General features: G+C 43.8%; 1 protein-coding gene across 2 annotated transcripts; it reads right to left on the bottom strand.

Annotated features, from left to right (window-relative positions):
* Positions 1-564: 564 nt before the first annotated feature.
* On the bottom strand, positions 565-26,125 carry IL17RA (interleukin 17 receptor A). 2 transcript variants are annotated; one of them, XM_087767332.1, is made up of 13 exons: positions 25,880-26,125; positions 16,468-16,492; positions 13,625-13,771; positions 12,303-12,427; positions 11,113-11,239; positions 9,100-9,147; positions 8,850-9,007; positions 7,546-7,623; positions 7,054-7,129; positions 6,955-6,969; positions 5,316-5,417; positions 4,211-4,252; positions 565-3,611 (listed from the first exon to the last, which is right to left on the bottom strand). In XM_087767332.1, exons 1-13 carry the CDS (start codon positions 26,012-26,014, stop codon positions 2,092-2,094), a joined length of 2,598 nt encoding a protein of 865 aa, XP_087623458.1. In that variant the 5' UTR covers positions 26,015-26,125; the 3' UTR covers positions 565-2,091. The 2 variants fall into 2 exon arrangements, with proteins under 2 accessions (XP_087623458.1, XP_087623459.1); XM_087767333.1 differs by having other exon boundaries at positions 565-3,608.
* Between the last annotated feature and the right edge of the window lie 885 nt (positions 26,126-27,010).

The raw sequence follows: 27,010 nt of genomic DNA, 5'->3' as shown, positions 1-27,010 counted from the left end.
ATTTAAGTGATTTACAGGAATTCATACCACTTGAAAAAGGCTCATGGGGGGGGGGGAATCAGATTTACATGTTAATTGCTGTAAGATAAAAGAAACTTTAAGAAGTGGGATCATCAAGATGACAATTATTCACATAATCTGAGAAACGAGTTCTCACTGGAGAAGCATTGGGATCACAGCTGCCTCTCGCTCAGCTCCCGCTGGGCTGGGTCCTGCACAGATGGGAAGCGAAGGTGGCACCCACTCTTAAGCGTGGATCTGTGCAGGGACTGCCCCTTTGTTAGTCTTTCTAGGCATCTGGCTGCGGAGAAAGCAAGTTTTCTTAACAGTCCCGCCTCTCTGGCCAGCCCTGCACGGAAATTACAAACATTTAACTTTAAGACCCGTTTTGAAGGAGCACGCGCTTCCCACGCATGAGGGCCCTCAGCTGCATCCAGCAGCGCAGTGCTTTGCAGGAATGTTTTGGTATTTGCCAGCCAGTTCAGTTCTGGTTCAGGTTTTGCCTCAGATTTCTATAATATTAACATAAGGAGTTAGGCAGAATTAAGGACACCAGTAAATATATCCAAAAGTATTCTTGTTTTTTAATTTAAGAAGCAAACCACAAGTTATAAACAAATAAAATTATAAAATATACATAATACAATATTGGTTGCAAGTCAAGAGAGCAGATTATCTTCTGAGATACCAGATTTTTAAAAAGTTGAAGTAAAATTCTCTTAAAGATGTTTTTGACAAGTAAACTTAGAAGGACAGGAAGATGACAAGCTTATCTGAACACAAAGGAGAAAAGCCTGGATGTATTTACATCTCACAAGCCGTTATCCAGCAGGCGGGACTGCAGAAGCCGTGATAAACAGGGTAAACGCCAGCCTCGACTGTTCTGCTACCCAGTCAGTGCTACATGGGCCAACATGCAATCGCTCGCAGGGAACAATTTTTTTTCCTAGTGCATCATCCCAATCTTTTAAAAACACTGGAATTGATACAGTTACCATCACTATTCCCGGAAGATGAACCCCTTAGTCTAAGTATTTCACAATGGTTCGCCTGAATTACCTCTGCTTCAGTTTATAGCCACATAAGTAAATCTTACCCTCATTTTAGCTCAGCCTCCCCAACTCAGTTATAATCTCCACTCTAAAACAGCATCTGCTGAAGCTACACTTTTTCCCCCCTCCAAAATAGTCTTTCATTTCCATAATTGCGTGTCACTACCCACATCTTCAGTTCAAGTCTTTCTGGCGCTACGATGTCCAAAAGCAAACAGCCATGCGTTATAGAATACACGAGACTCCCCTGATTCAGTAATTCTGTATTCAGTCCCAGATTCTTCTTATAATTGTATAATAAGCCTGAATGCCATTTTTTGATCTATTAGCTCCTTTTCCCCCTTCCTCCTATAGCTGGTTTTCAAGCACATACCTTCCAGCAGGGAGGCAGGGAGGGTTATGGAGATTCCTAATTAAAAGTTTATCCCACTGACTGCTGAGTTACTCCATTTCTGAATGGCCATGGAAATGCAGTTGCAAATGAATGAATGAGTGGCAAAAGAAAAAATCTCCAGATACACACATCAACCAGGCAGAGAGAGCCCTAACCTAGCTGAAGTTTAAGGCACACATCTTTAACACAGTATTTACAGCAAAATGTTTAAAATGTGTATTAAAACACAACGCAAATGTTGCCATGTTATCTAAATCTGTTTTCCAAACCCTGGCCGTGACTTTTATCCAGTGCAATAGGACCAGTACAGCTGGAGGGCATTTTGAAGGCACAAGTGGATGAGCTACAATAATTTTTCTGCCATCCATCCGTCAGGACTCAATGTAATGCATTTCCCCAAGGAACGGAACTACTGCCTGTTCTTTCACAGGGGTGGCTAATATTTCTTGCTTCTCTCCGCAGAGACTGGAAGCAACGTTACCAGTCTGCTGGGCAATCCTGTCTCCTAGCAGCAGACAGGAAGGTCCCACCAGTAAGTCATTCACAATACAAGGACAAGGATGGCGTTGGAAATGCAGTTTCAGCACTGTGCACGGTACCACCTTCCATCCCTGTATTTCAAATGGAGCAGGTCCCAGGTAGCGCCTAACAGTCCTCCAAAGATTGGCCAATGTCCATCACCTCAGCTGGATACCCCCAGTCAGAGCTCCGTTGAATGTCCTGGAAAAACAGCTGCTGCTGGAGGCTCTTTAGACTGTTCAAGACCTCTGGAGAGAGTTCATGGAAGACCACCTGTTCTTCCTGATCCTCCTCCCCCTCCTCCTCTTCCTCCTCCTCCTCCTCCACAAGGTCATCAGGAGGCAGAGGAGAACATCTAGAGATGTAGCCCTGGTCTGACTGCACTGACTGTCTTTGGTCTTTGCACTGGTCATCAAAAACCAGCTGGTGTTGCTGGTTAGCCTCCTCTTGGCAGAGAGATGGCTCTGAAGGAATGACACTCTGCTGATAAAGAGAATACATGAGTCCATTCAGATGGTGTCTCAGTTCACCTGAGAGGTTTGCAGGACTCTGGTCATCTATTGCTGAAGCTTCAGAGTCATCGTGGATGATGATGCTATTCCTCCTTGGAAAGCTTGTCTCCAGAAGAGGAACTCCTTCCATACAGTCCTCATTACTCAGCACATGATGACCAAGTATATTTCTATCTTCCATGGAAGGGACTGGCTCCACTACCTGAATCAAAGCAGTCTCATCCATAGGAAGGACCATAGTCTGAGAAGTCGGATCCCCAGACAGATTAAGCTGAGGCTGCAGTTTAGAGCCTCTGCTTTCACCTTCCTGCATGTGGAGGTTGATGACGTAACAGCAGCTAGGGTCAGGCTCCCGTAGGTGCAGCTGGTGTTTCACAATTCCACCCGGTTCGCTTAGCAATGAATCCACCTGGCTCTCTCTGTTTAGGGACTGCAACTCTTCATCATTATCCAAGCAGATGGTTTCACTCTCAAACCAGTCTGGGTGCTCCGTCTGCCAGTTCTTGAACTTTTGTACCGCCTCTTTCAACTTCCTCCCACTAGGGGTATCGATGTAATTTTCAGCTGTGATTTCCTGGATTCGATGGATGCGACCAGGTTCAAACTTCTCCAAATCCTGAATCCGAAAATAAATATCCTCAAACTTGTCCATCAGTTGGTACCTGGATGTGACGTTGAACAGATCAGGTATATCTTTCTCACTACTTATCCCCTCAAAATAGCAGACTATATACATTCCAAAACAGGCTGGCTTCTTGAAATCTGGCAGGATCAAATTCAAGGCTGGGGTGAACAGGTCTCCCATTGGCTTTTGCTGATCTTGCTTGAGACACACAGGCTCACTCCCAAGCATGGCCTGCCATTTGGCCTGGGTGCCCCGTGAACATAAGATGATGATCTTTGAAGATAGGTCTTCCATTTCCTTCTTCTGTCGAGTAAGCCAGGGTAACGGCCCTAACTCCGAGATCTGATGATCTTCTAGCAGATCTAAGGCTACAGCAGTGCCACAGACCGTCATCAGAAACTCGGCAAACTTCAGCACCACATCCACGTACAGCAGGTGATCAGCAGAGTACACAATCCAAACCTTTCGGGGCTTCAAGGGTGGCAAAGGAACGTCGATATATGGTGCTGCTGAAAGACAGAAAAATATTCATCCCAGCCACATTCCCAAAATTGTAATGGTACAAGCCGGCAGCAATCAACATAGGAGAACATTAACAAAAGGTTCTAACAACTACCAGTTTTGAAGCTATTTTGGCTTCATTGTGGAAATTTAATATGAAAGTCCAGACAGCGGAGCTGTGATTTATAATAATGCCTGGATGGTTCATGGAATTTCACCACACAAGTAATACACCAGCTTCAAGAGGCTTGCAAACGTAGCTATATTCTCTGCTGGAGAGCTGAGTGCATCCACCCCAAAACAATCTCCTATTGCTGTGGCTTAGATGATTAGCAAAGGTTCTTTTGCCAGTACAGCCTCAGCTGGGTCAAAAGCCTCACCGCTTCACAAAGCAATTATCTCCCATCTGCCAAATACAGCATTTCAACTTCCATGTTCTCTGTCCAAGGCTATTGGATATTACAAAGTTTCTTTTAGCTAAACAGGAAGGCTACATTTTGGTTTTGAGAAGCACCTATAGAGCCTACAAGAGCCCCTTCTGGACAACCGCGTGAGACTACCAAAATGCGTTAGATGTGCTTGATAAAACACAGGCAGGACATCTTACCAGTCTGCAGATCATTGTGGTTGCATTTCCCTCGCCATTGTCCTGGAAGAGAGAGAAAGTCACTGTCAGTTCTGAAAACACAAGATAAGATTAAACTCTTAAAACGAGAACACTTTCCAAAGATTAGGTTAAAAAAAAAAAAATCTTTAACTGTGCAGGGATAAAACCATGAAGGAGAAGCCTAGTTAAAATATATACTAAACGAATATTCTTCTACAGCCAATTTTGCTATGTACTTTGCTACATTTTTCCTTTGAGAGGAGAAGGAATGCACTCAAAACCAATTTTCTCCATCTTCCCCAGATCTGGCCAGCCTCAAGAAGTACAGAACCCTCGATTGTTCTGCTACCTCTCCTTAAGGAGAAGGGGCTTTTTAAAGATAGCTTTTTCTTAAGAGGCTTCTCTGGAGATGCAACTAAAATGTCCCTAGCTACATCTTATCTATAAGTTTGATGTTAAGAAATTTTCCAAAAGATTTCCAATTACTCCTCTCAGGTAAAAAAAAACAGTGAGTTGCAATTTCACTGTGGTAACTGCCTCATGGTTGCAGCACAAGAGACTAGGAATTAGTCCTTAAGTACCCAATTTTCCAACCTGCTCAATGTCAACCTCTGCATCCTGTTTTTCTTCTTCCATCGTAATTGAAAAAACATTATTTAAGCTCAAAAGAGTATGAAAATGAATTTTGTAGACACTTTGGGGGACAGGGGAAAGACTACAGTCTGGACAAATAGGAAGCTTCTGTCCTGCAAAAAACTCTTATGCAATGCAGGAGAAAAATAAATGGAAGAGATATCTGTAGCAATTTGCAGGAAACAAAGGGTTGAACTATGAAGCTCCTTTTTTCCCCTCATGACCTCTGAACTGCTATGAAAATAGAGTAGCAGACAGCATAACCCATGGAAGGCTTTACTTAACTAGGTGGATGGTATTAGGATGTTACAAGTCCTGTGATGTAAAACAGAAGGTGTTTACATAGGCATTATCTCAGTGGCAAGACATCAGAACAGCAAGGAAGAAAACAGCAACAGGAATAGGTACAGAAGTAGGAAAAATATAGTAGTATTATATTGACTCTTTTCTTCCTAGCTGGTATGAGTCTTACCTGCTCGTTTTTTGGTGATACAAATCACACCTGCTATGACTGATCCCACCAGTAACACACAGATCCCAGTGATACACCAGTAGAGCCATATGATCATATCACCTGCAGTACAAAAGTAGTGCTCAGACATTGCTTTACACAAATAGTTTCACCGAAGAACAGAAGTTTCTTGAGCAGCAGGGGCCAAGGGAGAAGGACCCTGGCTCTGCCCAAAACCATGGGTAGTTCAGCACTTCCCCCTTACAACATACCACAGTCACTTCTCAAAACTAATTCCTGCTTTCACAATGATGCTCTACACCATAAACTTGCCCCACAAAGAACCCTAGGGGCAGCATGTTAAAGGAGCAGCAGCTGCACGAGCATTCACACACTATTCAGGGAGTCGCACACACAGCACCCGAGACTTTAACTGCTAGGACCCGCGTCCCTTTGCAGCGGGCAGCTCCAGTGAGCTGACGGGTGCCCCTTTTCAACTCCTCACTCACACACACGCACACTCACCCTCGGGCGCTTTGTCTCCACTCAGGCTCAACCCTAGGTTTCCCTGAAGCAGAGTCTCTGACATGACCTATGTCAGGCAAATTTTTTGAGTGGTACAGTAGTGAAGAGTAGCTCGAGCTGGATGCCTCCGGGGGGGACCCCAAACAAAGAGATCCCTGGGCAATTATACCCTTACAGTCTAGAGTTCCCCTCCCCTCACACAACGGTTTGGTCCAATAGTAATATTTGGGTCTGGGGTCTTCTTGTTCCTTATTGAATCCTTCCTTTGCCTCCAGGCAGGACGTTTCCTATCTTGAATAGCTGCAGCTTCTGCTGATGGTTTCGGCTACCTTATCTTCCCGGTTTGCACTGGTTTCAGAGCCTTCCTTCATGTAGCTAAGTAAGAGTTCAGCATACGGTCAGCATATCTAGGCGTGAGTTCACAGCTTGCGGTCTAAGGTTCCAACAGGCCTCGCTGCTAATGCTATGTATTGGATTCTGTTTGAGCTAGAAAGTGACTTCTACAACAAGCACATTGAAAACCCAGATCAACAACCTTCCTCTGAACAGCAATGTTTATCCAGCTTTGACAGGCATGCCACCCATGTCCTGCCTGTTCATGTAATCCATCTTAAAAAAAAAAAAAAAATCACCATTTTGGGTGATGGACTTTTTCAATCTACAGGTGCCTTTTTTCTTCTTAAATCTTGGTCAAACTAGCTCCTTACAGGTGTTGTTGCAGCCAAAAAAAGATGTCAAATCATTATGCACATGATTTATCTTGACATTCATAAAAATGAATATATGCAAGCTATTCTCTCCAAAAGCTGCTTTATATTATGCAAATTTTTTAACACTGAGCAAAGTGACAGAAAGTATTTTATGTTAAGACTCTTCTTGTCAAAACTGTTTCTCAAAGAATTTTATGCAAGTGAAGTGTCTCTAAAAAACCTGCTCTTTAAGGTTCACACTGCATACAAATACTTGCCTCATATAATCATGGTGAAGTAACTCTTAACACAATTCACTCTGAATTCAGTGTTACAAGGGGACATTTCCTGCCCATTGGGTCATTCCCAGGGAGGATCATTTGTTACTCTATATGACAGGAAAAGAGCAGCAAGAAAAGTTTCAGGGTATTGGAAGAACTTCTTACCTGATGGGTCTGTACCTGCAAAAGACAAGAGTTACATTAAAAATTCAGCTCTCATCTGTAAGACAATGGGAATCTAGTTTACAGAAAAGCAGTTCTCACTTTGAGCTGGTGAACATGGGATGAAAGCAGAGTGTCTCGGACAGTCTGTGCCACAGTTTGCAAAGAACGGCTGAATCTGCAGTTGGAAGAAATTCAGAAAACAGAAGCTATTCTTAAAAGCAGTTCTGTTCCCCACTTTACTTTCCCCCTGCGTCTACATTCCCTGTATCTTAGCACAGGGACACAGAATTCCCATTTCCCTTCAGAAAACAAGATTAATGAAGAATTCTTACACTATACATTAAGAAGGCAATGAGCTCCTGGGGTTGCATACTTGCCATTCCCACTCCATAGTTTCTGACTTGGCAACCCTATACTAAGGAAAAAACACTGTCTAAATGTTCTTTCAGCCATCATCATCATTTCCCTCTTACAAGTAATTAGGCATAAGGCAATCTCAGAACAGAACACTGTATAAAAAGCATAACATTCCTAAACTGCTCATTGTGGTGTTGGTGAAGGAAGGACACAGGGACAACAGTGAGATCCTACCTGTATTCTGTAGGTGCAGCAAGCTCTTATGTTCCTCTCCATTTTGATTGTGACGTTCACTTGCTGTTGCAGTCCACCCTGCAGAATCAGATGCAAGTTATAAGGGAAGGAAGAAATAAAACGGAATGAAAGCAGGAAAAAAGAAAAAGAGTTGATGTGACACTATGGAGTGGTCCAAAGAAGCAGAAATTTCTTTTTTTTTTTTTTTTTTTTGAACAAGAAGCCCACAGAACAAAACGGATAAATGGTCTGGCCACCATCACTGCACATGTCCTGTGTGACAGACATGGTAATAGAACAAAGACAGCAGGCTAAGGTTGCACAGGTAACAGGAAACAATTAAGGATTTACATCGTAAAACTTCAAATGTGTTAACTTAAACTTAGTTTCTTAGCAATATAAGTGTCTTCAGTTATTTAATGTGTAAACATTAACAAGCTTCCTTGTTTAATTAAAAAAGCTGTCAACACTGCTGCTTCTGACACTAGAACAGAAATAAGTTGTCCTTGTTACCTGCTGTATACAATATCAATATCATGACAATCTAAATATATTCTTGACAATGACTAACCGGTACATATTCCAAAATGAGGTATATACCCCTCTGCCAGGGAAATATGCACACAGAGCTGTACCAGCTGTGTCAGCAATAACTTAATACATATTTGTGCACACAGTACAAAGGGTTTTAAATGTAGAAGGAATGGAAAGATTAGGCAAACTGCATGCCAATATAGCTGTCCTTCCCTAAGGAAGGGTGGGGACCGGTACCAAATATTCAGCATTTCTCCTCCCTCAGATGCCTGAAGGGGAACATTTCATGTCAGAAGACATTCTGGGTCTACTCTGAGCTTCTCAAAAATACAGGCTGTAAGACCTACAGGAGTTGATTCTCAGTTTGATTGAAACATCTGTTACAAAACCACTCATTCTTGATCTTGATTTATTCAAACTTTGCACCTCAATTTTGGCTGATTTATTTAGTCTTATCCCCCAGGCATTGGCTTGACAAAGGCAATAAAGCCCAGATAGCTAAGCATCAATTTTCTGTTTTCTTTGCAGATCTTTACAGACTGCTCCGTGCATTATAAAACCACTTTTTGATCTTTTATCCACCAAATTCCTGAAGTAAAGTTCCCCTTTCCAAAGGTAATTAAAAATTCATGAAAATAATCCCTTGAAAATTGCTGTACAAGTGCATTTGTTGCATCTCCTACATTAGGGGTCCAACTCCTTGTTTAGTAACCATTAAAGAAATGTTTGTCTAAATTATCACAGAGGATATAATTTAGGAAGGTAATTACCTCAGTGAAATCATGTGTGATTGTTTTACACTTCTTCTCATTCAGGAAACTGTCCACATGAATTTGGTATCGGGCTGACTCCATCCATGGGTTAAAGCTCACAAGCAGAGTTGTATCATCTAGACTTTTACCTTGGATCCTGGGCTCCCACAAGCTGCCTGGAAGTAGTACAGATATTCCCAAATTTCTCAACTGTCAGAAGTATTCACAGGCACTCATGTCTACGTGACTCAAACAGAAAAAATTTTACCTGTCTTTATACACGGGATGGTTCTTTTCATTAGAGAGTCCTTGCAGTCTGCAAGAAAGATCATCAGTGACTAGTCAGAAACATTGTACTTCCATTTAGGAAAAACACCCATTTTCTTACCAGAAGCCAGACACCTAACTAAGCCCTCCCTGATGAGGAGAGACCTTTGTTCCAAAGCAGAAGCAACATTCTGCTGCAGAATAGTACTGGTTTCCAATGTATAAACTAGCCCCTCCACTGATTTTATGGTGTTTTTTTTCCAGAACAGAGATAATTAATAAGAAAAGACTGAAAACATACAATACTGTTGTTATAGTAATATTTGACAAGTCTTGCTAATGTAAGACTTGTGCAGAGAGGGTCAGAGTGGAATTAAAACTTCATATTGATCTCTGGACCTTGGGAATGCCACAGTGGCAGATTCCTCCAAAAGCATTCTGCCCCAGGAAAACTAGGAGGCTGGAATCTTTCTTGATCACAAAACACTGTTACACATTTATAATTCTCTTTGCTTCATTTAGCAGATTGGCTCTGCTCTTTGGGACTTTCTTCAGAGTCAAATCCAGAGTTACATATTTAACATTTAGCAATGTGGGATTTACAAGTCTCAGCCTAAACTATGTCTCTCCTCCAGGGTTTGGACACAAAGGGAAAGGAACAACTCCCTGCTTAAACAGCTGAAAGAAAACATGGCGTATCTTAAATTTCCAGCTTTCAAAGTTGGAAAATATATAGCCCCTCTGTAATCCACAGGTAAGCTCTAATCAGCAAAGCTCCCTGCAACTACTGAGGAGCTTGGCACAATGCACTAGATTTCTGAAGAACAGTGGAAGACAAAAGCCAGGAAGCTCTCAGCATGACCAGGTATAAGAAAGGATAAGAGGGCTGAAAACCAAGTGCCCCCTCTCCTTTTGCAGCTTACATTGACTGACACACCACATACTTTGCCATTTTATAACTAAATTCATGTTGAAAACTGTAAGCAAGTTAAGAAGAAAATTATGAACCAGTTTATTGAGTGCCAAATATTTATAAACTACTCAGTGCAGCCAGAGGGCACTGCAGATGCTCAGCATCTTCAGGGAAAACAATAAAAAAAGTTTTTTAGTTACAGGAAAATTTTCATATACGCAAGAAAAGGTCAGGCACTCAGCTTTATCAAGTTTATTGGTAAATTATGCCTAACTGTGCCTTTGAAATCAAACTTCACCTGTCTAAATTTAATATTAGAAGCCAAACTTTACTCCTTCCAATTTGGAAATTCTGGCCTGTACTTCCAGCTTCCACAAGCAGAGGGGCAACTTTGATAGATTTAAAATTAAGTAAAAGCTGCAGCAATAGCCTGCAAAGAGCATGAAAGATTACTCTACAGCCCCATTCATGTAGATGAAGTATCTTTGTGCCTGCTCCACTGATGAACATTTCAGCAACAAAATCCAGGAGATGTAACTTATCTTCAGACAGCCTCTCAGAGGAGCACCTATACTAGTTTTCAGGTTTAATTATGAATTTCTTTTTAACCATAGCTGTAGCAGAATTCTTGACAAGCTACAAACGCCATTTCTCAGAAATCAAAGGCCCAAGTCCAAGGTTTTGTCCAGCTTTCTAGTGAGCATATAAAATTTCTGTAGCAGTATCTTCCATGTAGGAACTACAGGCAACCAGAATCAAAGGGTCTGGCCTTCACAGAACAGTCCCTCCACATGCACTTTATTCCAAGCAGAGATTTGACAAACTTCTGCACACAGGATGCCAGAAATAGGGATGGTGACTTGTAGCACACGCAGTTTGGATATATACCACAGGGGTACTGTAGGTAAGGCTAGGACCATGGACTTTCTAAAGAGCAATATTCAGAAAGGACAACAGGTTTTTATAATACTGTCACCCTACTGCCAAACTTGCTCACAGTTTATGGGTCTGGTCTGGAAAACAAACAAACCAACCAACCACAGGTCCACAAACCATCAAAGTGCTAAGCTCAAGGCCTACGCGAACTAGAGCATCTCTTACCAGGTATTCTGAGAGACATGGACTTGTAATTGTAGTCTCCATCTACGCTCACTTTGGGCAGGTGGTAGACAGTCACCTGGTAAGTCTGGCCAGGTTCCACTTCAAAACGGTCAAAAGTGAAATTCCACTGAAAACAAAACACATTCACAAGGACTTAAAATGAAAATGTTGTCCTATAAGGCACTGAAATTAACAGCTGACTTGGTCCTGTTCCACTGTGTTCCCTCACCCCATATGACCCTTTTTCTGAAGCTTGACTATAAAAAAAAAAGTGGAACTCAGGTGTATTAAATATACCAGTCTCTTGGTCGATCTCAAATTCTTCTGTTTGGAATGAGAAAAGTACAGTTATTTCCTGCGATCTCTGATACAAACAGTCTCATGCCAAACAACTGCGTGGAGTTTCCACTTAATTACATTCTGAGCTGAAAGGAAATGAGGCTAAAATATGCAGTTTTGAGACTGAAATTCTAGTCTAGTATGAATCTTGCAGTGTTGTGCAAGTGCTAAGCATTTAGAACTGCCCTTATACATATATAGTTCTGTACCTGGCCATTCCACAAATATTTTCTTAAATCTATACTGTTCTTCACATATCAGCAATGCTGTGCAAATTCTGGGAGAGGCACTGGCTTCATATGGTAAGCCAACTATGGCCCAATTCTGTGTGATAACAAACTCCAGATTCCTATTGTTCATAAAGGGAGTTGTGGATGCTCAGCATTTTTCTGACAAGTTTCCTAGACCAAGTGTAAGCTGAAGAACCACCCCCAAAGGTTGGTGCGTTCCTCCACAGCAAGAGAGTACAAGAAAGAAGTCGAAGTAAAAGGAAGGGTTGAGTTAAAAAGAAGGCTATATCACAGCTGTCAAGCAGAATGCAAAAACTCCTACAATTATTTGCTTTAAGCAACATCCAGTACGATAACACATGCTAGGCACTGAGAACAGCAATTCTTAAAACCTGAAGGATAGGAAGAGTGAAAGAGAAGCCAAGGTAAACAAGCAGCTTGTACACAGTTACACACAAGTGTAAAACAAACTGGAGATGACAGCAGGTCTCAAGCCCAATACCTTGTTTCATCAACTCTTCTAACCAGTCTGTACTTTTTCATCGATAACCTTGCTGTATGACAGTGAAAGCAGAAACAAACCCATGGACTAGAGAGTAGTTTAGAGCCCTTTGCACTCACCCGGCCTCCATCCGGACGGACCTGAAGTGGCAAACTGTTCTGAAAGTCAAACTGGGCGCAGATCTGTTGATTGCTGTTCACTTGCATCACAGCCAGCTCTGCCCCTCGGAGACACCGGATGCTAGCTGCAGGCACAGGGACAGAGAGATGTCTTTTCCCGTCATCTGCACGGGTAGAGGTTGCAGCCTCCACAGAGATTACCACTGTGCCTAGCCTTGTCCCAGTTTGAAGTGCTGGGGATCCCAACACAAAGACAACTGGCTATGAAAAAGTGAGCGTGCAGGGCTGACTAACAGCACTTTCAGCTTAAAGGTTGTCCTGCACGGCCAGAGCTCCATCTGTGCAAATGAAGGGGCAGAATAGAAGGCAACTTCATTCTTCCAGACACCCTGGGCAGTTCCACAGGTTCAGTGTTGTGTTTAGCTGTGCTTCTCAAGGCTGCTTCGTGCACTTTGGGCACCGAAGCAAATACACTTTTATTTTGGTATTGACAATCCCAATGAGAAAGTTTATAACCATAGCCACACAAAATGACTGGGTTACCCGAGTCACACCTGCTTCTACACTACTGTAGCTACACTGAAATAACAACTCTATACAGCCCTCAGACACAGGCCCTGCAGAAGGAAGAAATGAACGTGTTTAATTCTGTCTTGAATCAGTGCAAAACCATAGACAAGAGCATGCAAGGGAAACACTGTATACAAACAAACAAAAAATAATCAAAGATAATTTGGAGAGGCAGAAAACATGACTTACTAGCACTCATTTAGGCTCTAACAATGAGACAAGTATTCCTTTGTCAAGACATCTGCATATAGGAAACCTAAGTTACAAGGACTAGATTAGCCAAAATAGGAGGAACTTGCACTGGGTTAACAGCGTATAAGTTGTTTGGGCTCTTTCAAATTAATTCTCATTTGTTCAGTTCACAGATGTAATTTCCCTGTGCGAGACTGCTGTAGTCATTACTATGCCTTGAAAAGTGCGAACCTCCTTTCTCCCCTCACTGCCATGGTAAAGGTGTGGGTCACTTGATGCCATTTTTATCTGCTTTTCCCAGTTTAAATACCATTATCCCATGCTAGTGGAAACATTTTAAGTCCTTGAGTACCCAGCACACACAAAACCCCAATTCGGTCACCAAGAGAAAGCAAAATCATCCCGCAAAACAAAATGAAGCAGCCAAACCCCCAGATTTCAAAGCTTTGCTTTCATGATTAGATCAGTAAAAGACTTCAAGTCATAGTTCTCCTCCCTATCCTTACTAGATGACACCTAATTCCTCTGCTCCACATTCACATTAAACAACCACCACTTACCATCAGTGGCTACTTTCCATTCTATCCGAAGCACAGGGAGCAGGCTTCCATCCATCTGACGGAAAACATCAGAGGAGACATGAAGACTGCTTGGAGCAGAAGGAGTCCACTTGGGAACCTGCAGCCAGCTCACCTCCATGCAGGTACCTGTCCAGCAAATGCAAGCCACCATTTAGAGGGAGGCCAAGGAAACTCTCCTTAATTGCAATTATGTTCTGCCCTTTGGGTTAGGGTGATTCAGAAGGCAAAACTGGGTGACAGACTGCTTCACAGTTCAAAAAGGCAGTTTTCAGCATGCAAGGACTTTATAAACTGCCTGTAATATTCTGGACTCACTCATTCTAGTAACTTACACTTCCTCTTTTCCTTAAAATCCATTAGTAACTATCACAATCAATGTAGTCAGGTTAAACAGGTCAAGTAAGTTTACTCATATCTCCGGCAGCAAGTCCACACCTTGCTGCTGAAACAGACCTATGTTAGAAGACTAGTACTAATTTCCAGCCTTCCAATGATAAGACGACTATCAGATACCCAGGGAAATTGTTCCAACAGTTAATTACTTTCTGTTTGAAAACTGCCTTCTAATTTGAATATACATCTGAATTTAGCTTCCAACAACTGCTTGTTATGCCTTTCCTAAACTAATGAGCTCTCTGGACAGAAAAATAATTTATGCTAGTCAATACAGTGTTAGGGAAAACTGGTCCTGTAATCTCATCAGAAAATGAAATCAGGTATGACAGGCATTAGACAGACACGATCTACTTAGACTTTTGTAAGACATTTGACTTAGAGCATATTAAAAATAGCTCTGCTGAATATCAGTGAAGCACAAACACAGGAAGAACTAGGCTGACAAATCAAGGAGGAGTTGCAAGTGGGAAATCATTACTGTTTGAATGTTTTAAATAGCTCTGTGGGGGTGAGCGTAGGCCCAATGATATGCATCTTTAAAAAAATATCAACAATCTAGAAGTAAATATAAAATAACTGATGATAGAGCATATGACAACTTGAGGGGAGGGGAACGCAGAACTGTCAATAAAAACAAATCTGAGTCACTTTGTATACTGGACCATTCAGACAAAACACTTCTTGACACACTGTAATATACATCTGAGCACATGTAGTATAGGCCGTATTTACCTGATGAGAATTTATAACAGTATTTATTTATAACAGCACTGCTGAAAAACTAGCAGAAAAACTACAGAACATGAGCTGTGTCATGCAATCTATGAATCATATGAACAGGCTAGTGTGATCACTGAATATATCAAAAAAAGAAGAAAAAGGTAAAACAGTTATACAGGCTTCAGAGAGATTGGTATGATATTCTTTAGTTACTTGTTGCATCCACACTCAACCACTGCAATACTGAAAAAAGAACAACGAAGAGCAAGAGAATAAATTTGTAGGTTGAAATCCTCAAAAGCAAAACGTTTTGCTACCAGTTTCAGCTGATAGAAATTCATGTTGCTAATGAAAGGTTGCTCTCTTGGCTACATTTTCCGCTTATTCCCTTGCATGAGTTCAAACAATCACGTGGCTTTGTGATGATCTGGTTTGTAAAAATGACCCAACAAACAGATTTCCCCCTTTCCTTGATGGGCTACTCCATGCACTATTCCTTCTTGGTTCATCCCAGCATCATTTTAGGCTTAGGAAGTAATTAGACAATCCTTAAATGCTCATTCTACCAATAAATATCTATACAAAACCTGATAAGATTAAAGTACCTTTCAGAAAAGAGTATTCTAAGCACAAAAAAAAAAAATCTTCCCCCTAGAGCAGAAAAACATAACAAGAACCCTAAGGCAGAATTTAAACCAAATATTCAAATAAGGCAGCATTTTAATGGTGGAGCTGCAGTTTAGCTTAGCCGTGTTTTCAAGCCGTATTCCAATGGCTGTCTGCCAGTGGGACATATGATCCAATCTGACCCCACCCAATCCCTCTCCTGCCAAAAAAGTTTAAAATCTGGTTATTTTCAGCCTAGTCATCTCCCTGATCTGGCATGTCAAGCATGGCTGCAAAAATATGAGTGCCAGTACGATACAGGGTTGGGCACCGAGGCAGAAATGATCCTGCTTAAAACGACGTCTGCAAAGAAAGGCCAAAGAGCTCTGCAGTGCTGTCCAGATGGCTCCGTGTACCAAACAGACAAATGCAGAACGTTCTCCTTTTTTTAAGAGCACTACCCATTATTATACTAAAGTGTTTCAGATGTGTGCCATTGCTAAGACTTGACCCCTTACACCTGATATGTCCAATACATTTGTTCAGTGGGACTTACAGGAACTCTAGTTTCCTTTTCCAAATCATAGAATCATTTAGGTTAGAAAAGACTTTTAAGATCATTGAGTTAATTCATTGGACTTTATGCCCAATAATTTACATTAATTTCTCTCAGCTGCACCCCTTTATGCCTCTTTTTAAATTCTAGTTCATACATTAATTTTTCATCAAGTACTATCATAGATATAATAGCTTGTAATGAACATTTACTGACAAACTTCTCCAAAAATTCCCATTTCTTTAAAAACTGACCATCCCAGCTTTAAATAGAAACTAAACAAGTTGGGTTGTGTTCCACCCACCCCCACCCCCAAACTCTATCCCGAAAAAGACAACTTCCCATTCCTGTTTTTGCTGGAGCTGATTACGGATCAAAGCAAAAACTCCCAAAGCAAGGCATGATAGCAGTGCTTCACTTCACATCGCTCGGATTCTAGCGGGAAGAACTTGCTGTATGAGCCCAGTTAGGGAAAGGAAAAAAAAAAAAAAAAAAAAGCACAAGTCAATGAGAAAACCGCAATGAAGAAAAAAAAATTACTTACTATTTCTTACGAGGCAGTTTAAATCCTGTGGGGGGGAAAGAAACAAGAATATTAGTCTCAGAATAGAAACTGGATTAACAGTAATTTGCTTCTGCTTGGTGGCAGGAGAGGGGCAAGAAGAAAACAATTCAGTGAATAGTGACGCATACAAACTGGAAGAATTAACCATCAAGAAACATTGCACAAAGTTGTTAATCAGAAAACCAAAGGACGCAGGGCATGAAACCTGTGAAGACCCGAATTGCGTATGTGACAGTAGCAGTTGCAATAATAGAAAGAAATTGGAGAGGCAAAAATGCAAGATGATGACAGTAAAAACCTTCCAAAATCCAGAACTGTGAAAATAGAAACCAGTGTGACATGAAAGATTGCTTGAAGTAGACAGGTATGGTTTTTAAACACCATTGCTTTAAGTTACTGCTACCCAGCACTGATCTTGCTGGTAACGTTTGCAAGGTCTAAGCCCATCTGACTGGAAGCATGAGCTCTCTGCAGCTAGGCTTGCCACTGAAGTACTGGGTTACATACTGCCTACTGCAGGGCATCCCCTTCATCTTATGTTTAGGTTCAAAACCACTATGCAATGACATTCTAAAAATGTAAATTCAATAAATGACTAGTAGCACACAGAGATGAAAGGTCCTGTATTTTCTGAACATAAAGGCTGCATCAGTTATGGCTGGTCTTTTTCCTGATGCCTCCTAAGAAAAAGGCAAGGGAAAAAACAACATTTAGTAAGTGCCAGGCTTGTAAGTAGGATATGGTGATTTTACGTTCTAGAAATATATTTGAGAGGCAAACCATGAAGAAAAAAAAATCAGAATTAGACTCTTTCATATTAAGGATAAAGATGTTCTGAACATAAAGAAGCAACCAGAAGTTAAATGGGCTCTGCCTGGTTCCCCCCAGGTACATTTCAATTACACTGGAAGACCCCGTGGTCACCGGGGAAAAAGCACGTAAGCTTGCTTGGTTAATGTGATGCAAAATCCTAGCAATAAGGAAGTCTGAAGTTTTCACTGACATAGTAAATCAAGCTGAGGGCTAGGTTTCCTCCCACTTGTTTCCTATGCCTTGACATATAAAAGTGGATATTATTGTCACAGTGTTGCCACAATATAATTCATTCCAGTGGAGGAGGCAAGGCAGCAGGGCTTTTAATCTCTCTGCAACTTGTTAAGGTCAACTCCGAGTGTATTTGGGGCTTAGCTTATTAATGCGGCATAGCCATGGCTATCCAAGGTTGTATTTACATTTTCAGGGACGGATGCTTAAAAAAGCCAGCTATGCCTTTTCAGTAGTGAACAGGCCCTCCAGAGTGGCACGAACAGGGAAGTTTCACAGATGCTAAGCTGGCATTAGACACCATCGCTGACAGAGATGCAGCCCGAAACCTCCCTTCACTGACACCCCAGCACTGCAGCCTGCCCTGCGCTGGCACAAGCATGCGTGTGACCACACAGGCACCCGGCTACAGCCTGAAACCGACTCAAGGGGAGGAAGGGAGGTCAGTTGTGAACCAGATCTTCTGCCCTTCTGCTCTGCTGCACCTCTGCTCCTGCTTGTACAGGAGAGGCTGGGAACAAACCACCAGGCCTGGCGGGCACTGCTCTTTCCCAGCTGTGCTGGTTTTCGTCGGCTTGTAACAAGCCAGAACTACCTCCTGCCTTTGAAGAAGTCCTAGTGAAAACAAAACATCACATCAACTAATAAGCTTTTTATTATTTGAAGGAAATACAAAGTATAAGCAATTGATTAAATCGGATATCATACCAGCTGTGCTGAGCAACCCATTTCAAACATGAGCAGAGTTCTACTGACTATGAAAAAAAATACTTCCGACATTAACACTCACATTTCAGCTAATATTTGTGTTCCTACAAACCTTGAGTGAAAGCAGGCAGATTTGGCATTAAGCTCCTCATGCTTACATTAAAAAAAAACAAAACAAAACAAAACCAACCAACCAACCGAAAATCTCTTCCAAGCTTTTGTTACACAAGTCAAAACAATACACAGGTATAAATCCAGTCTCCAGGCACCCTTCACAAGTAATACATCCACACTCCAATAAGCAGTACTACAAATGTACCCAAGTTACGGTACATTGACAAGGATTCAGTGCAACACCCAAGTTGTGTAATACTGACCAACTTCATTATCATTTAGGAAATATTTCAATCAGTTCAAAGGAAGGAATCTGCCTAATTGGCCACTCTGACCTTCTAAATATATACAAATCTATATAACAATTTGCCTGAGAACTAAACTTTGGCGAAGAATTGTTTTCCTACCAGACAGCTAGCAACATTGTCTTTTTCAAACTGAAATCATCTTTGCTGCACTAAGTTAGGACTAAGGCAACATCCCAGAGTCAGAACAAATATTCTGATTACTTTGCACTGTTAATCAAAGTTTCTTTTATAAATGAGGAGGGAAAGGATAAACAGTGACAGACTTAACCTTTCCTTGCTGTTCTCTCACTCTGTTCTCTTCCTTTCTCCCCCGATCCCCAGATGTTAGCAGCTCACCTGCAGAAGCCACCTGCCTTCTCCCTTATCTTCATTCTGGATCTTCTTTCAGAGTTTTCAACTCACCATTGGATCCCCAGCCTCACTGCGAGGTTGTTGCACTAACAACTCCGGAAACACCCAGACAGGGTCTGGCTAGATGGGAGTCTTGGGACAAATGGCCCCAAAACTCTGTAGCAGTGCCTGTGTGGCGCAGAGGAGCTCTAACATAACCAAGAGCAAAATAAATCTATGAACTTAATGTCAACGTGTAACAACATGTAAGAGGTACTTTACTTTTGTTGTGCTCAAAAGGTCAAACCAGCCACATCTAGGGGAATCAACCTGATCAATTTGAATATAAATACAATTTAGTCTGAACTGTACTTCAACTCTTGTACTGCACCTAATTATTGCAGGCAAATGTACTGACAAATCCTCCATTGAGTATTTAGATCCTGTTGGACTTAAGGTGGTTACAAGCATAGTTATAGAAATGTTATTGCAACTTTGTACCTCCCAAATCAGGTTTCCTTCCCCCCAGCTCGAAACACTCCCACATAGCATCTGCAACCTAAATCCTTTGATAGTGGAAAAAAACCTAGCGAGCAAGCAAGCGCTGATTAAACCAAACCGAAACTAGCTAAACTACAATCACTGAAAAAGAGAAAAAAATATAAATTGTAACTACCAGTATGGAAAAGCAGATTAAGCTATGAAAAAAAAAATTACTCCTAACACTTCAAATGCTTAATCAGACTTTCTTAGGTAAATTATTTAGCCTGATAATGCTCCTTGCATAAACAGGTGCAGTGGTTTTGGCTAGGATGGAGTTAGTTTTCTTCACAGCAGCTGGTGTGGTGCTGTGCTTCGGATTTGTGACCAAAACAGTGTTGATAACACAGGATTGTTTTAGTTATTACTGAACAGTGCTTACACAGCATCAAGGCCTTTTATGTTCCTTACACTGCTCCCCGCAAGCAGGTAGGCTGAGGGTGCACAAGAATTTGGGAGGAGGCAGGCAGGACAGCTGACCCCAACTGACCAAAGGGATACTCCAAGACCATATGACCTTGTGCTCAGCAATTAAAGCTGAGGGAAAAAGGAAGGGGGGGGCATTCGGAGTGATGGCGCTTGTCTTTCCAAGTAACCATTACATGCAAAGAAGCCCTGCTTTCCTGGGGATGGCTAAACATCTGCCTGCTGATGGAAATCAATTACTGATTTTGCTTTGCTTGTGCGCACAGCCTTTGCTTTACCTATTAAGCGGTCTTTATCTCAATCCACAAGTTTTCTTGCTTTTGCCCTTCCAATTCTCTCCCCATCCCACTGAGGGGAGAGAGTAAGCGGCTGTGTGGGGCTGAGCTGCCAGCTGGGATGAACTCACAACAGGCAACAGAAATAGTTGGCTACTAACCATGTTTTTTGTTCGTAATTTAATGACTTCTATTAAAACCTGTCACTTAATATTCAGTCATTTTGTCCTTGTGCTGTTGCAGTTATCAGTAATTATTGTAAACTGCATAATGATAAAACCCTTATATAAATTATAAGGCATTATTTGCCTGAAGAGCAGCAACATCTGCTTTCATTTGAGTGCTGGTGTTTCTGTTTATCAGCATATAAGACATGGTTAAATGAGGAAGTGCTGCATTTCCCCTCTTTTCTTTTATGATCAATGTGAATATTGAACCAGCACAGCAGATAAATGGATTGTCTCTTCCTCCAGGTCTATTGTCCCAGGTAAAGTGTTCGCAATGGTGTTCCCAGCATCAATGAGGCTGTGCCCTTTCCAACATTCATTAAAAAGCCAGGAGCTTAATCAGGAACCATCAGTCAGTTGATGAGGATTCAGAACTGAAACTTGACAATTAATATATCTCCTACCTTGCAACACTGGGTTTCTACAGGGACAAACAACAATAGTTTTTCTGGTGTGTCACTGTTCCCCAACCCTACTCAGGATTTTCAAGGGGCTACCTACATATGTTTTTTTTCCTGCCCCACACTAGCCTGTTTACCTGCTGTGCCAGTAACACTTTTTTTAACGTGCAGCTGACTATGTTGGAGTGTTTTAAGCTGCCACCAGTTAGTCAAGAATTTAGCAGGTTTACCACAAGAGGGGGGCAAAAGGATTCTCCCACCACACGGCAGCCTGCACCAACTCAATTGTTGGTCCACTCCCTTCGCAGTCTCCAAAGCACTACAGGGATGACCTAACAGCCCAAAATGCCCACAAGAACAATTCATCCAGCCAGGAAGTCCTTGCTATTGGCATAAGAAAGCAAAGATAACAGAAGATGACGATAAAGCCACAATGCAGGCAGAGACAGAACAACCCCAAAGGATACCTAGGAAGCAGTCACCATGAAAACCCTCATCTCCTTTTTGGATACTGCCCAGGTGAATTGGACTGGGCCGCAGCTGAGGGCACACTTTTGTACCAAGAAAGTGTAACTCCAGAGAATGACATCCAAAAGTCAGGAAGCCATTTGGTTTTGCAGTAAAATAAGTGAACTACTTCCAGATTTGCACTGGCTACCTTCTCAGCACCAGGGGACTACCTGCTGGTTCTCCCTTGTAAAGGTCCAACCATCCCAAAACCTTATCTGATGCATTGGCTCGCTCAGAGTGCATTAACAAGCTGTGGTCAGCAGAAGTATTTAACCTAGTTTCCCTACTTGAGCAAGCACAAATTTAGATGATACAATAGAAATAAAATTACAGCGTTGATTGTTTCTGCTCACCCACATAAAGCTAGAAGCATGTTAGAAGCGTTGACAGAATTAAGATGTGTGTAAGTCCACACACAACAGACAAGCGGAGAAATGGGAGGAGAAGGAACAAAAATGAAGAGCTCTACAGAAAAACTGAAGATGGAGCCCCACAGCCAGGCAACACGCTCTGCATGTTATTATAGAAGAAGAGGCTTAAACCGAGATGCTCTCTTCTCATCAGCTTCCCATTGCCTTGCAGGCCCAACACACAAAGCTACAGACATGGGAGGCATAAATATGAGAACAACACGATTGTGAGGTGATGCCTGAAACTATTATCAGCAGAAAACGACAGGCACAGTCAGCTCTTCATGTTTACTTGCTATGTTTTCAAAGAAAGCTAAGCAACTATTTCTTTCACCCTTTTTTCCATGATTTTTCTTGCTTTTGACATCAAAAAAGAACAGACCATATGCCGTGGAGAATCATACGAATCTGAAAAAAACGGGAAACTGATTAACAGCACCATGGCATAACAATTCAATTAAATTAATAGGAGCCCAAGATTTCCCAGCAGGATACTGTGGTAACTAGCAAAAAACTGCTGTGAGCTGGGCAAGCATCCAGTTTTCCTTTAAAGAGCGGCTGCTGAATGGGAAGGACTCTGGCTTCCCAAAATCTCCTTTCACGTATGAGCCATTCCACATATCTTCTGGGGCTTGGCCAATTTGAAGTTTACTGCAGTTCCCCTTTCCTGAGTCCTTAGTTAAAAGGAGCAGAGACCAACAGGACATGAACACATTACAGGAATAACTACCAAAAGATGGTTTGTTTAAGGCTGGTAGGAAACAACTATCTTCTACAAAATTGTTTTTATTTTTTAAGCATTTTTCTCTATAGTTTCTAAGTTTTTCTCTTGCCCTCATATAAGTTCTCAGCAAAATCAAATCCAAACTCAAAAGCTAAAGCTTCTTCACAAAAATCAGTTTTAAAGTTTTCTTTATCATATTTTGGTCGTTTTGATCACTAACCCTTTTTATGCTGAAGTTCGGTGGTTTTCATCACTAATCCTTTTTGTGCCAAGAAGTCCAGAAATATTTTAGCAGTGCTAAGCGTCACCATGGTTTATAGTAACATCCTACACAGCAAAAAGACGACACAGAGGGGAATGAGAGAAGTCGGTCAATATCAACGGCAAAATGAACGCATTTGTAAAGGAGGACCAGGAAAAGTCTTCTTCACACGCACCACCATTGCTCATCTTCATAAAGATGTTGCATCAATTCTTCTCCAGAGACTTTTAGTGAATACCCATCAAGCTGGCAAGATGGATTTCAAAGACCAAACTACGCACACCTATCCAGCCCCTTAAAGATGGCAGGGTTACAAACACTGCATTCCTCCAGGACACGAGGCATGCTGTACTGTGAAACAGTTACGGCCCAATGACTGAACACAGTGATTAAACACTTGATGGTGAACAACCCAGATGGGTATTTAAGCCGTGGGACATTTTTCCTCAGTGCATAGAAAAAAAACCCTGAACCCTACCTCCCTGCAGAGGACATATTCAAATAATAGTTACTAGAAGGAACTGGATTTGCAGCTGTACTATTCAGCCTTACAGCTAAGCAGGTTTGATGGAGTGGTGGTGAATAAGGCCCATTAAGTGCATTTGTTGGCATTTTAATAAGATGAGCTGTTAACGAGCATTTAGTTTTACTTTCGCAATTTACAGGTGTCTACCGATACTGATGTAACATCTTCCCTCCACCACTCCATCTCCAAAACAGCCTCTGCCACATGAAAGTTTTACTGAAAAAACTGCTGGCTCGCCCTGACCTACTCCGAAGCTCAGCAGCAACAGCTCGAGTGTAGTGGGTTAGAAAAAGGAAGTGGGTCTTACCAACCCCGCTCAGCAACGGCTTCCCTTCTGAACCACACCGCAGTCACTCACTGGAAGGGTTACTGAATCGTCCTCGGAGAACAGTGCAACCGACAGAAAGGGAAGGGGAAATTGTTTTCAACTATCATAACTTCAGTTGATGGTACTTTTTCCTATATGTGTCAGCAGCTTCACAATTGCTTCTGAAGAGGCTGCTCATTGGCTTAAGCCAACTAATTTTTCTTAAGTCTGTCTGCATTTTAGAAAATGGCTTACTGAAAGAAAAGGCCAAAGTAGCAGGCTTACACGTTCACTGATCTATGAGCACACCCAGAGTGTGGGGCAATGCATTTCCGCAGTGAAAGTCGGTGATGTACTGGTGAACCCCTCACCAAGTTACTGTGGGTTCATATTCCCTAAAAAGAGAGGTACAGCCAGGAAGACAAAGTCAGTCAAAGCCCAGGCATCCGAGGACTCACAGAAACTCCATCATGTATCGCGCTCAAGCTCTGTGTGACTAACAATGTTTGGGATATCCATGGTTATGTTAGATGCCTAAGCAATATTGTAATGTCCTCTCTCCCCTTTGCTAAGATTTTGCATTTTGTAATTCCACAATGTCCAGCCTAAAGTAAAAGTGCAGAAGTGGACTATTTTCTTGGGGTAAATAGGAGTGAAGGCAGCAGAGCAGAGGTCAGGTAAAACAGGAGTAAGGATATGGTCAAACATTAGGAAAGGAGGCAGAACAGACAAAGGATAGGAAACGTGTACAGGAAAAGATTATACAAGCTTTCATCCCAAAGGACACATTTTAGTTTACATATGTCTATAGCTACATCTGACTAGCTGCCTTTGCTAGACTGCTGAGAGTGCATCATGACATCTAAAACTTTCTAGCTTAGAAGATAGCTGCCCATTATCCTGTTTGTGCATGTAGTGCTATTGTTAACAGAAATAAAAAGCAAAACTAGATCTCTTCCCCCTCCTACACACCCTTTACATGTATCTTAGACAAAAAAAAAAAAAAAAACTAAACAAAACCAAACCAGAACAAACCCCAAAAAAACCCAGAGAGAGAAAGACCAACTAGGAGTTCATACTTCAGGCTGCCGAAGTTACCTCAGGTTGGTTAGTTCACTTTTTCTATAGACACCACATCTGCACCTCTCAATCTATATCCTCTCTGGCTGGTTTCACACCGAGAAAAGGCAACCAAAATCTGGCTTTTCAAAATTTCAAGTATGTATAATGTTTGTTTACCTACTCCTTCAGCAGAGAGTCCCTGCTTCCTCCTAAAAAACCCTCAGCTGCAAGGAACAGGTTAAAACATTTAGGACATTAGGCAACCTCAACTATTAGCAAAGACTTACATCCTGCTCAGTAACTTCAGGCAGTTTTAGCAAATCTCAGCCCCAGCTGTGGCCCCTCATGTTAGTGACAGGCGTTTCCTGGCAGCCAGGCTAATTCTGCAGTATTCATAATTCTAGTTTAACATTAAATTAATGCAGTTGTGCGCTACGTACAGTTGTTTGATACATACAGCCCACATCAACCACAACCAACGCCCCCCCAAACCGTACAAAAACAAGTACTGGGTCTTAACTGAGCAACACAGAGTGACGCAAGGATGAGGTCAGCAGCAGGATCATAACCGCCACCGACCTCGGACGGGCCGAGGGCACCCGCTGCCGGCGGCGAGAGCTCGGCGGGGGGGGCCCGTCCGCCGCCACCCCAGGCAGTTCCCCCCGCTTCCAGGCTCCTCTTCGGACCGGCGCTCGCCGCCAGCTTCGCCCCACCAGGGAGCGCTGCCCTCCCGCCGCTCTGCCCGCCGGAGCCGCCTGCGGACGCGAGGCCACGGCCGGGACTGAGGTGGCTCCAGGGTCGTTTGCCCCAGCGCCACTTGCCGCTCCCCGCTTGTCAGGGAGCGGAACGGGCCCGGGCCCAGGCCCCGGCCGGGAGCACCGCTCCCCCCGCCCGACAGGTGCTGACCGCCGCAGCCCCGGCGGAGAAGCCGCTCCCTCAGCGCAGCTTCCCGGCCGCCCCCGCCCCGCCGGCTCCTCGCCCCTCTCCCGCCCCGAGCCGCGCGGGGACGGCCGCGCGTGGGACCCCGCGGCACACCGGCGGTTAGCGGCCGTTGGCGGCGCGAGAGACGGCAGGAAGCGGGAAACCCCCGCCTCCCGGCCCGGCCCGGCCCGCTGCGGAGGCCGCGGGGACGCCGCCGGCCCCGCGCCCTGCCCGGCCCCGCCGCCCGCCTGCCGGCACCCCCGAGTTCCCGGCTCTCCCGACCCCGCCGCGCTTACCGGCTGGGAGCAGGTGAAGGGCGGCGCGGCGCCCAGCAGCAGCCGCAGGGCTGCGCCGGCGGGCGGCATGGGGGAGACGACGAGAAGGAGAAGCAGCAGGGGCAGGGGCAGCCGCCGCGGCCCCGCGCCCGCCATGGCCCCGCCGCCAGGGCCTCGGGGCTTCCGGGCTCCGACCTGGGCGCGGGGCGGTGCCGGCCCTCACCTGAGGAGGGGCCGCGGCGGCGGCGGGGCGGCGCTGAGGTTGCTGCGGGGCGGGGCGGTCGGTGGGGCGGTGGCGGTCCCGTCCCAGGAGCCCGCCCGCCGCCAGTAACCGCTGGGCGGGGCGGGCTGACTGGGAGGGCGCGGCCGGGCCGGGCCGGGCCGGGCCCGAACCGGCGGTTGTTGCAGCGCCCCGGTCTGTGCCCGCGACCGGCGGCGGCTTCCCCGGCCTCCCCGCCCGAGCGAGTCCTGACGGGAGGCGCGGCCCCGCTGGAGGCAGCTCTGCGGGCAGAGGCCGGGGCCAAGGACCCAAACCTGGTTTTGCCCGGGGTTTGTCCTGGCGTTCACGAGTAGACGGAGGGGTTCCCGAGGTCTGCGTGCTCATCGTCCCTGCTGCACGCCCCTGGCTTCGCCTAAATACCGTCGGCATTAAACGCCGGCATCAGCGGCGGTCTGCAACCACCCCATAGAAAGCATTGTAGGCGTACGCTGTGTTTGTCCTGTCGTGGGGCTATTCTAAATGCATCCAGTTCACAGGGGGCTGCGCAAACCTTTCGCTCGCTCCTGACGCTCACCGCGTTCAGCTGTCTCACAGGTTTCACACCATTCTTCGCACTGCAGGACACCCGCAGCCAGCTTTCACCCGGTTTTTGCCGTGTTTTTCACCTCATGGTTTTCACACAAAGCTGTAGCCTGGCCCCAGGGAGCTCAGCTGGGTTTCCAGCTCAGCGAGCTTTCCAGCAAAGCTGACCCATTTGCTGGGCTTCCACTGACAGCCAAGCGCACGGCGGTTTTGTGTGGTTTTGTGGTAGCAATCGTCTAACTGAGGGCTGGGCTGAGCCTGGAGATAACGGTTTCTGGTGATTGTTCTGCCATTCCAACGCCTCACGCTGATGACATCCACAGGTTTTAATCACCTCCTGGGTTTTATCA

This window comes from Nipponia nippon, unplaced genomic scaffold, assembly GCF_047370975.1.
Source record: "Nipponia nippon isolate SJK-2023a ecotype South Korea unplaced genomic scaffold, ASM4737097v1 scaffold_3, whole genome shotgun sequence".
Lineage (NCBI taxonomy): Eukaryota > Metazoa > Chordata > Aves > Pelecaniformes > Threskiornithidae > Nipponia > Nipponia nippon.
This window is presented reverse-complemented; position numbering and strand designations above follow the sequence as displayed.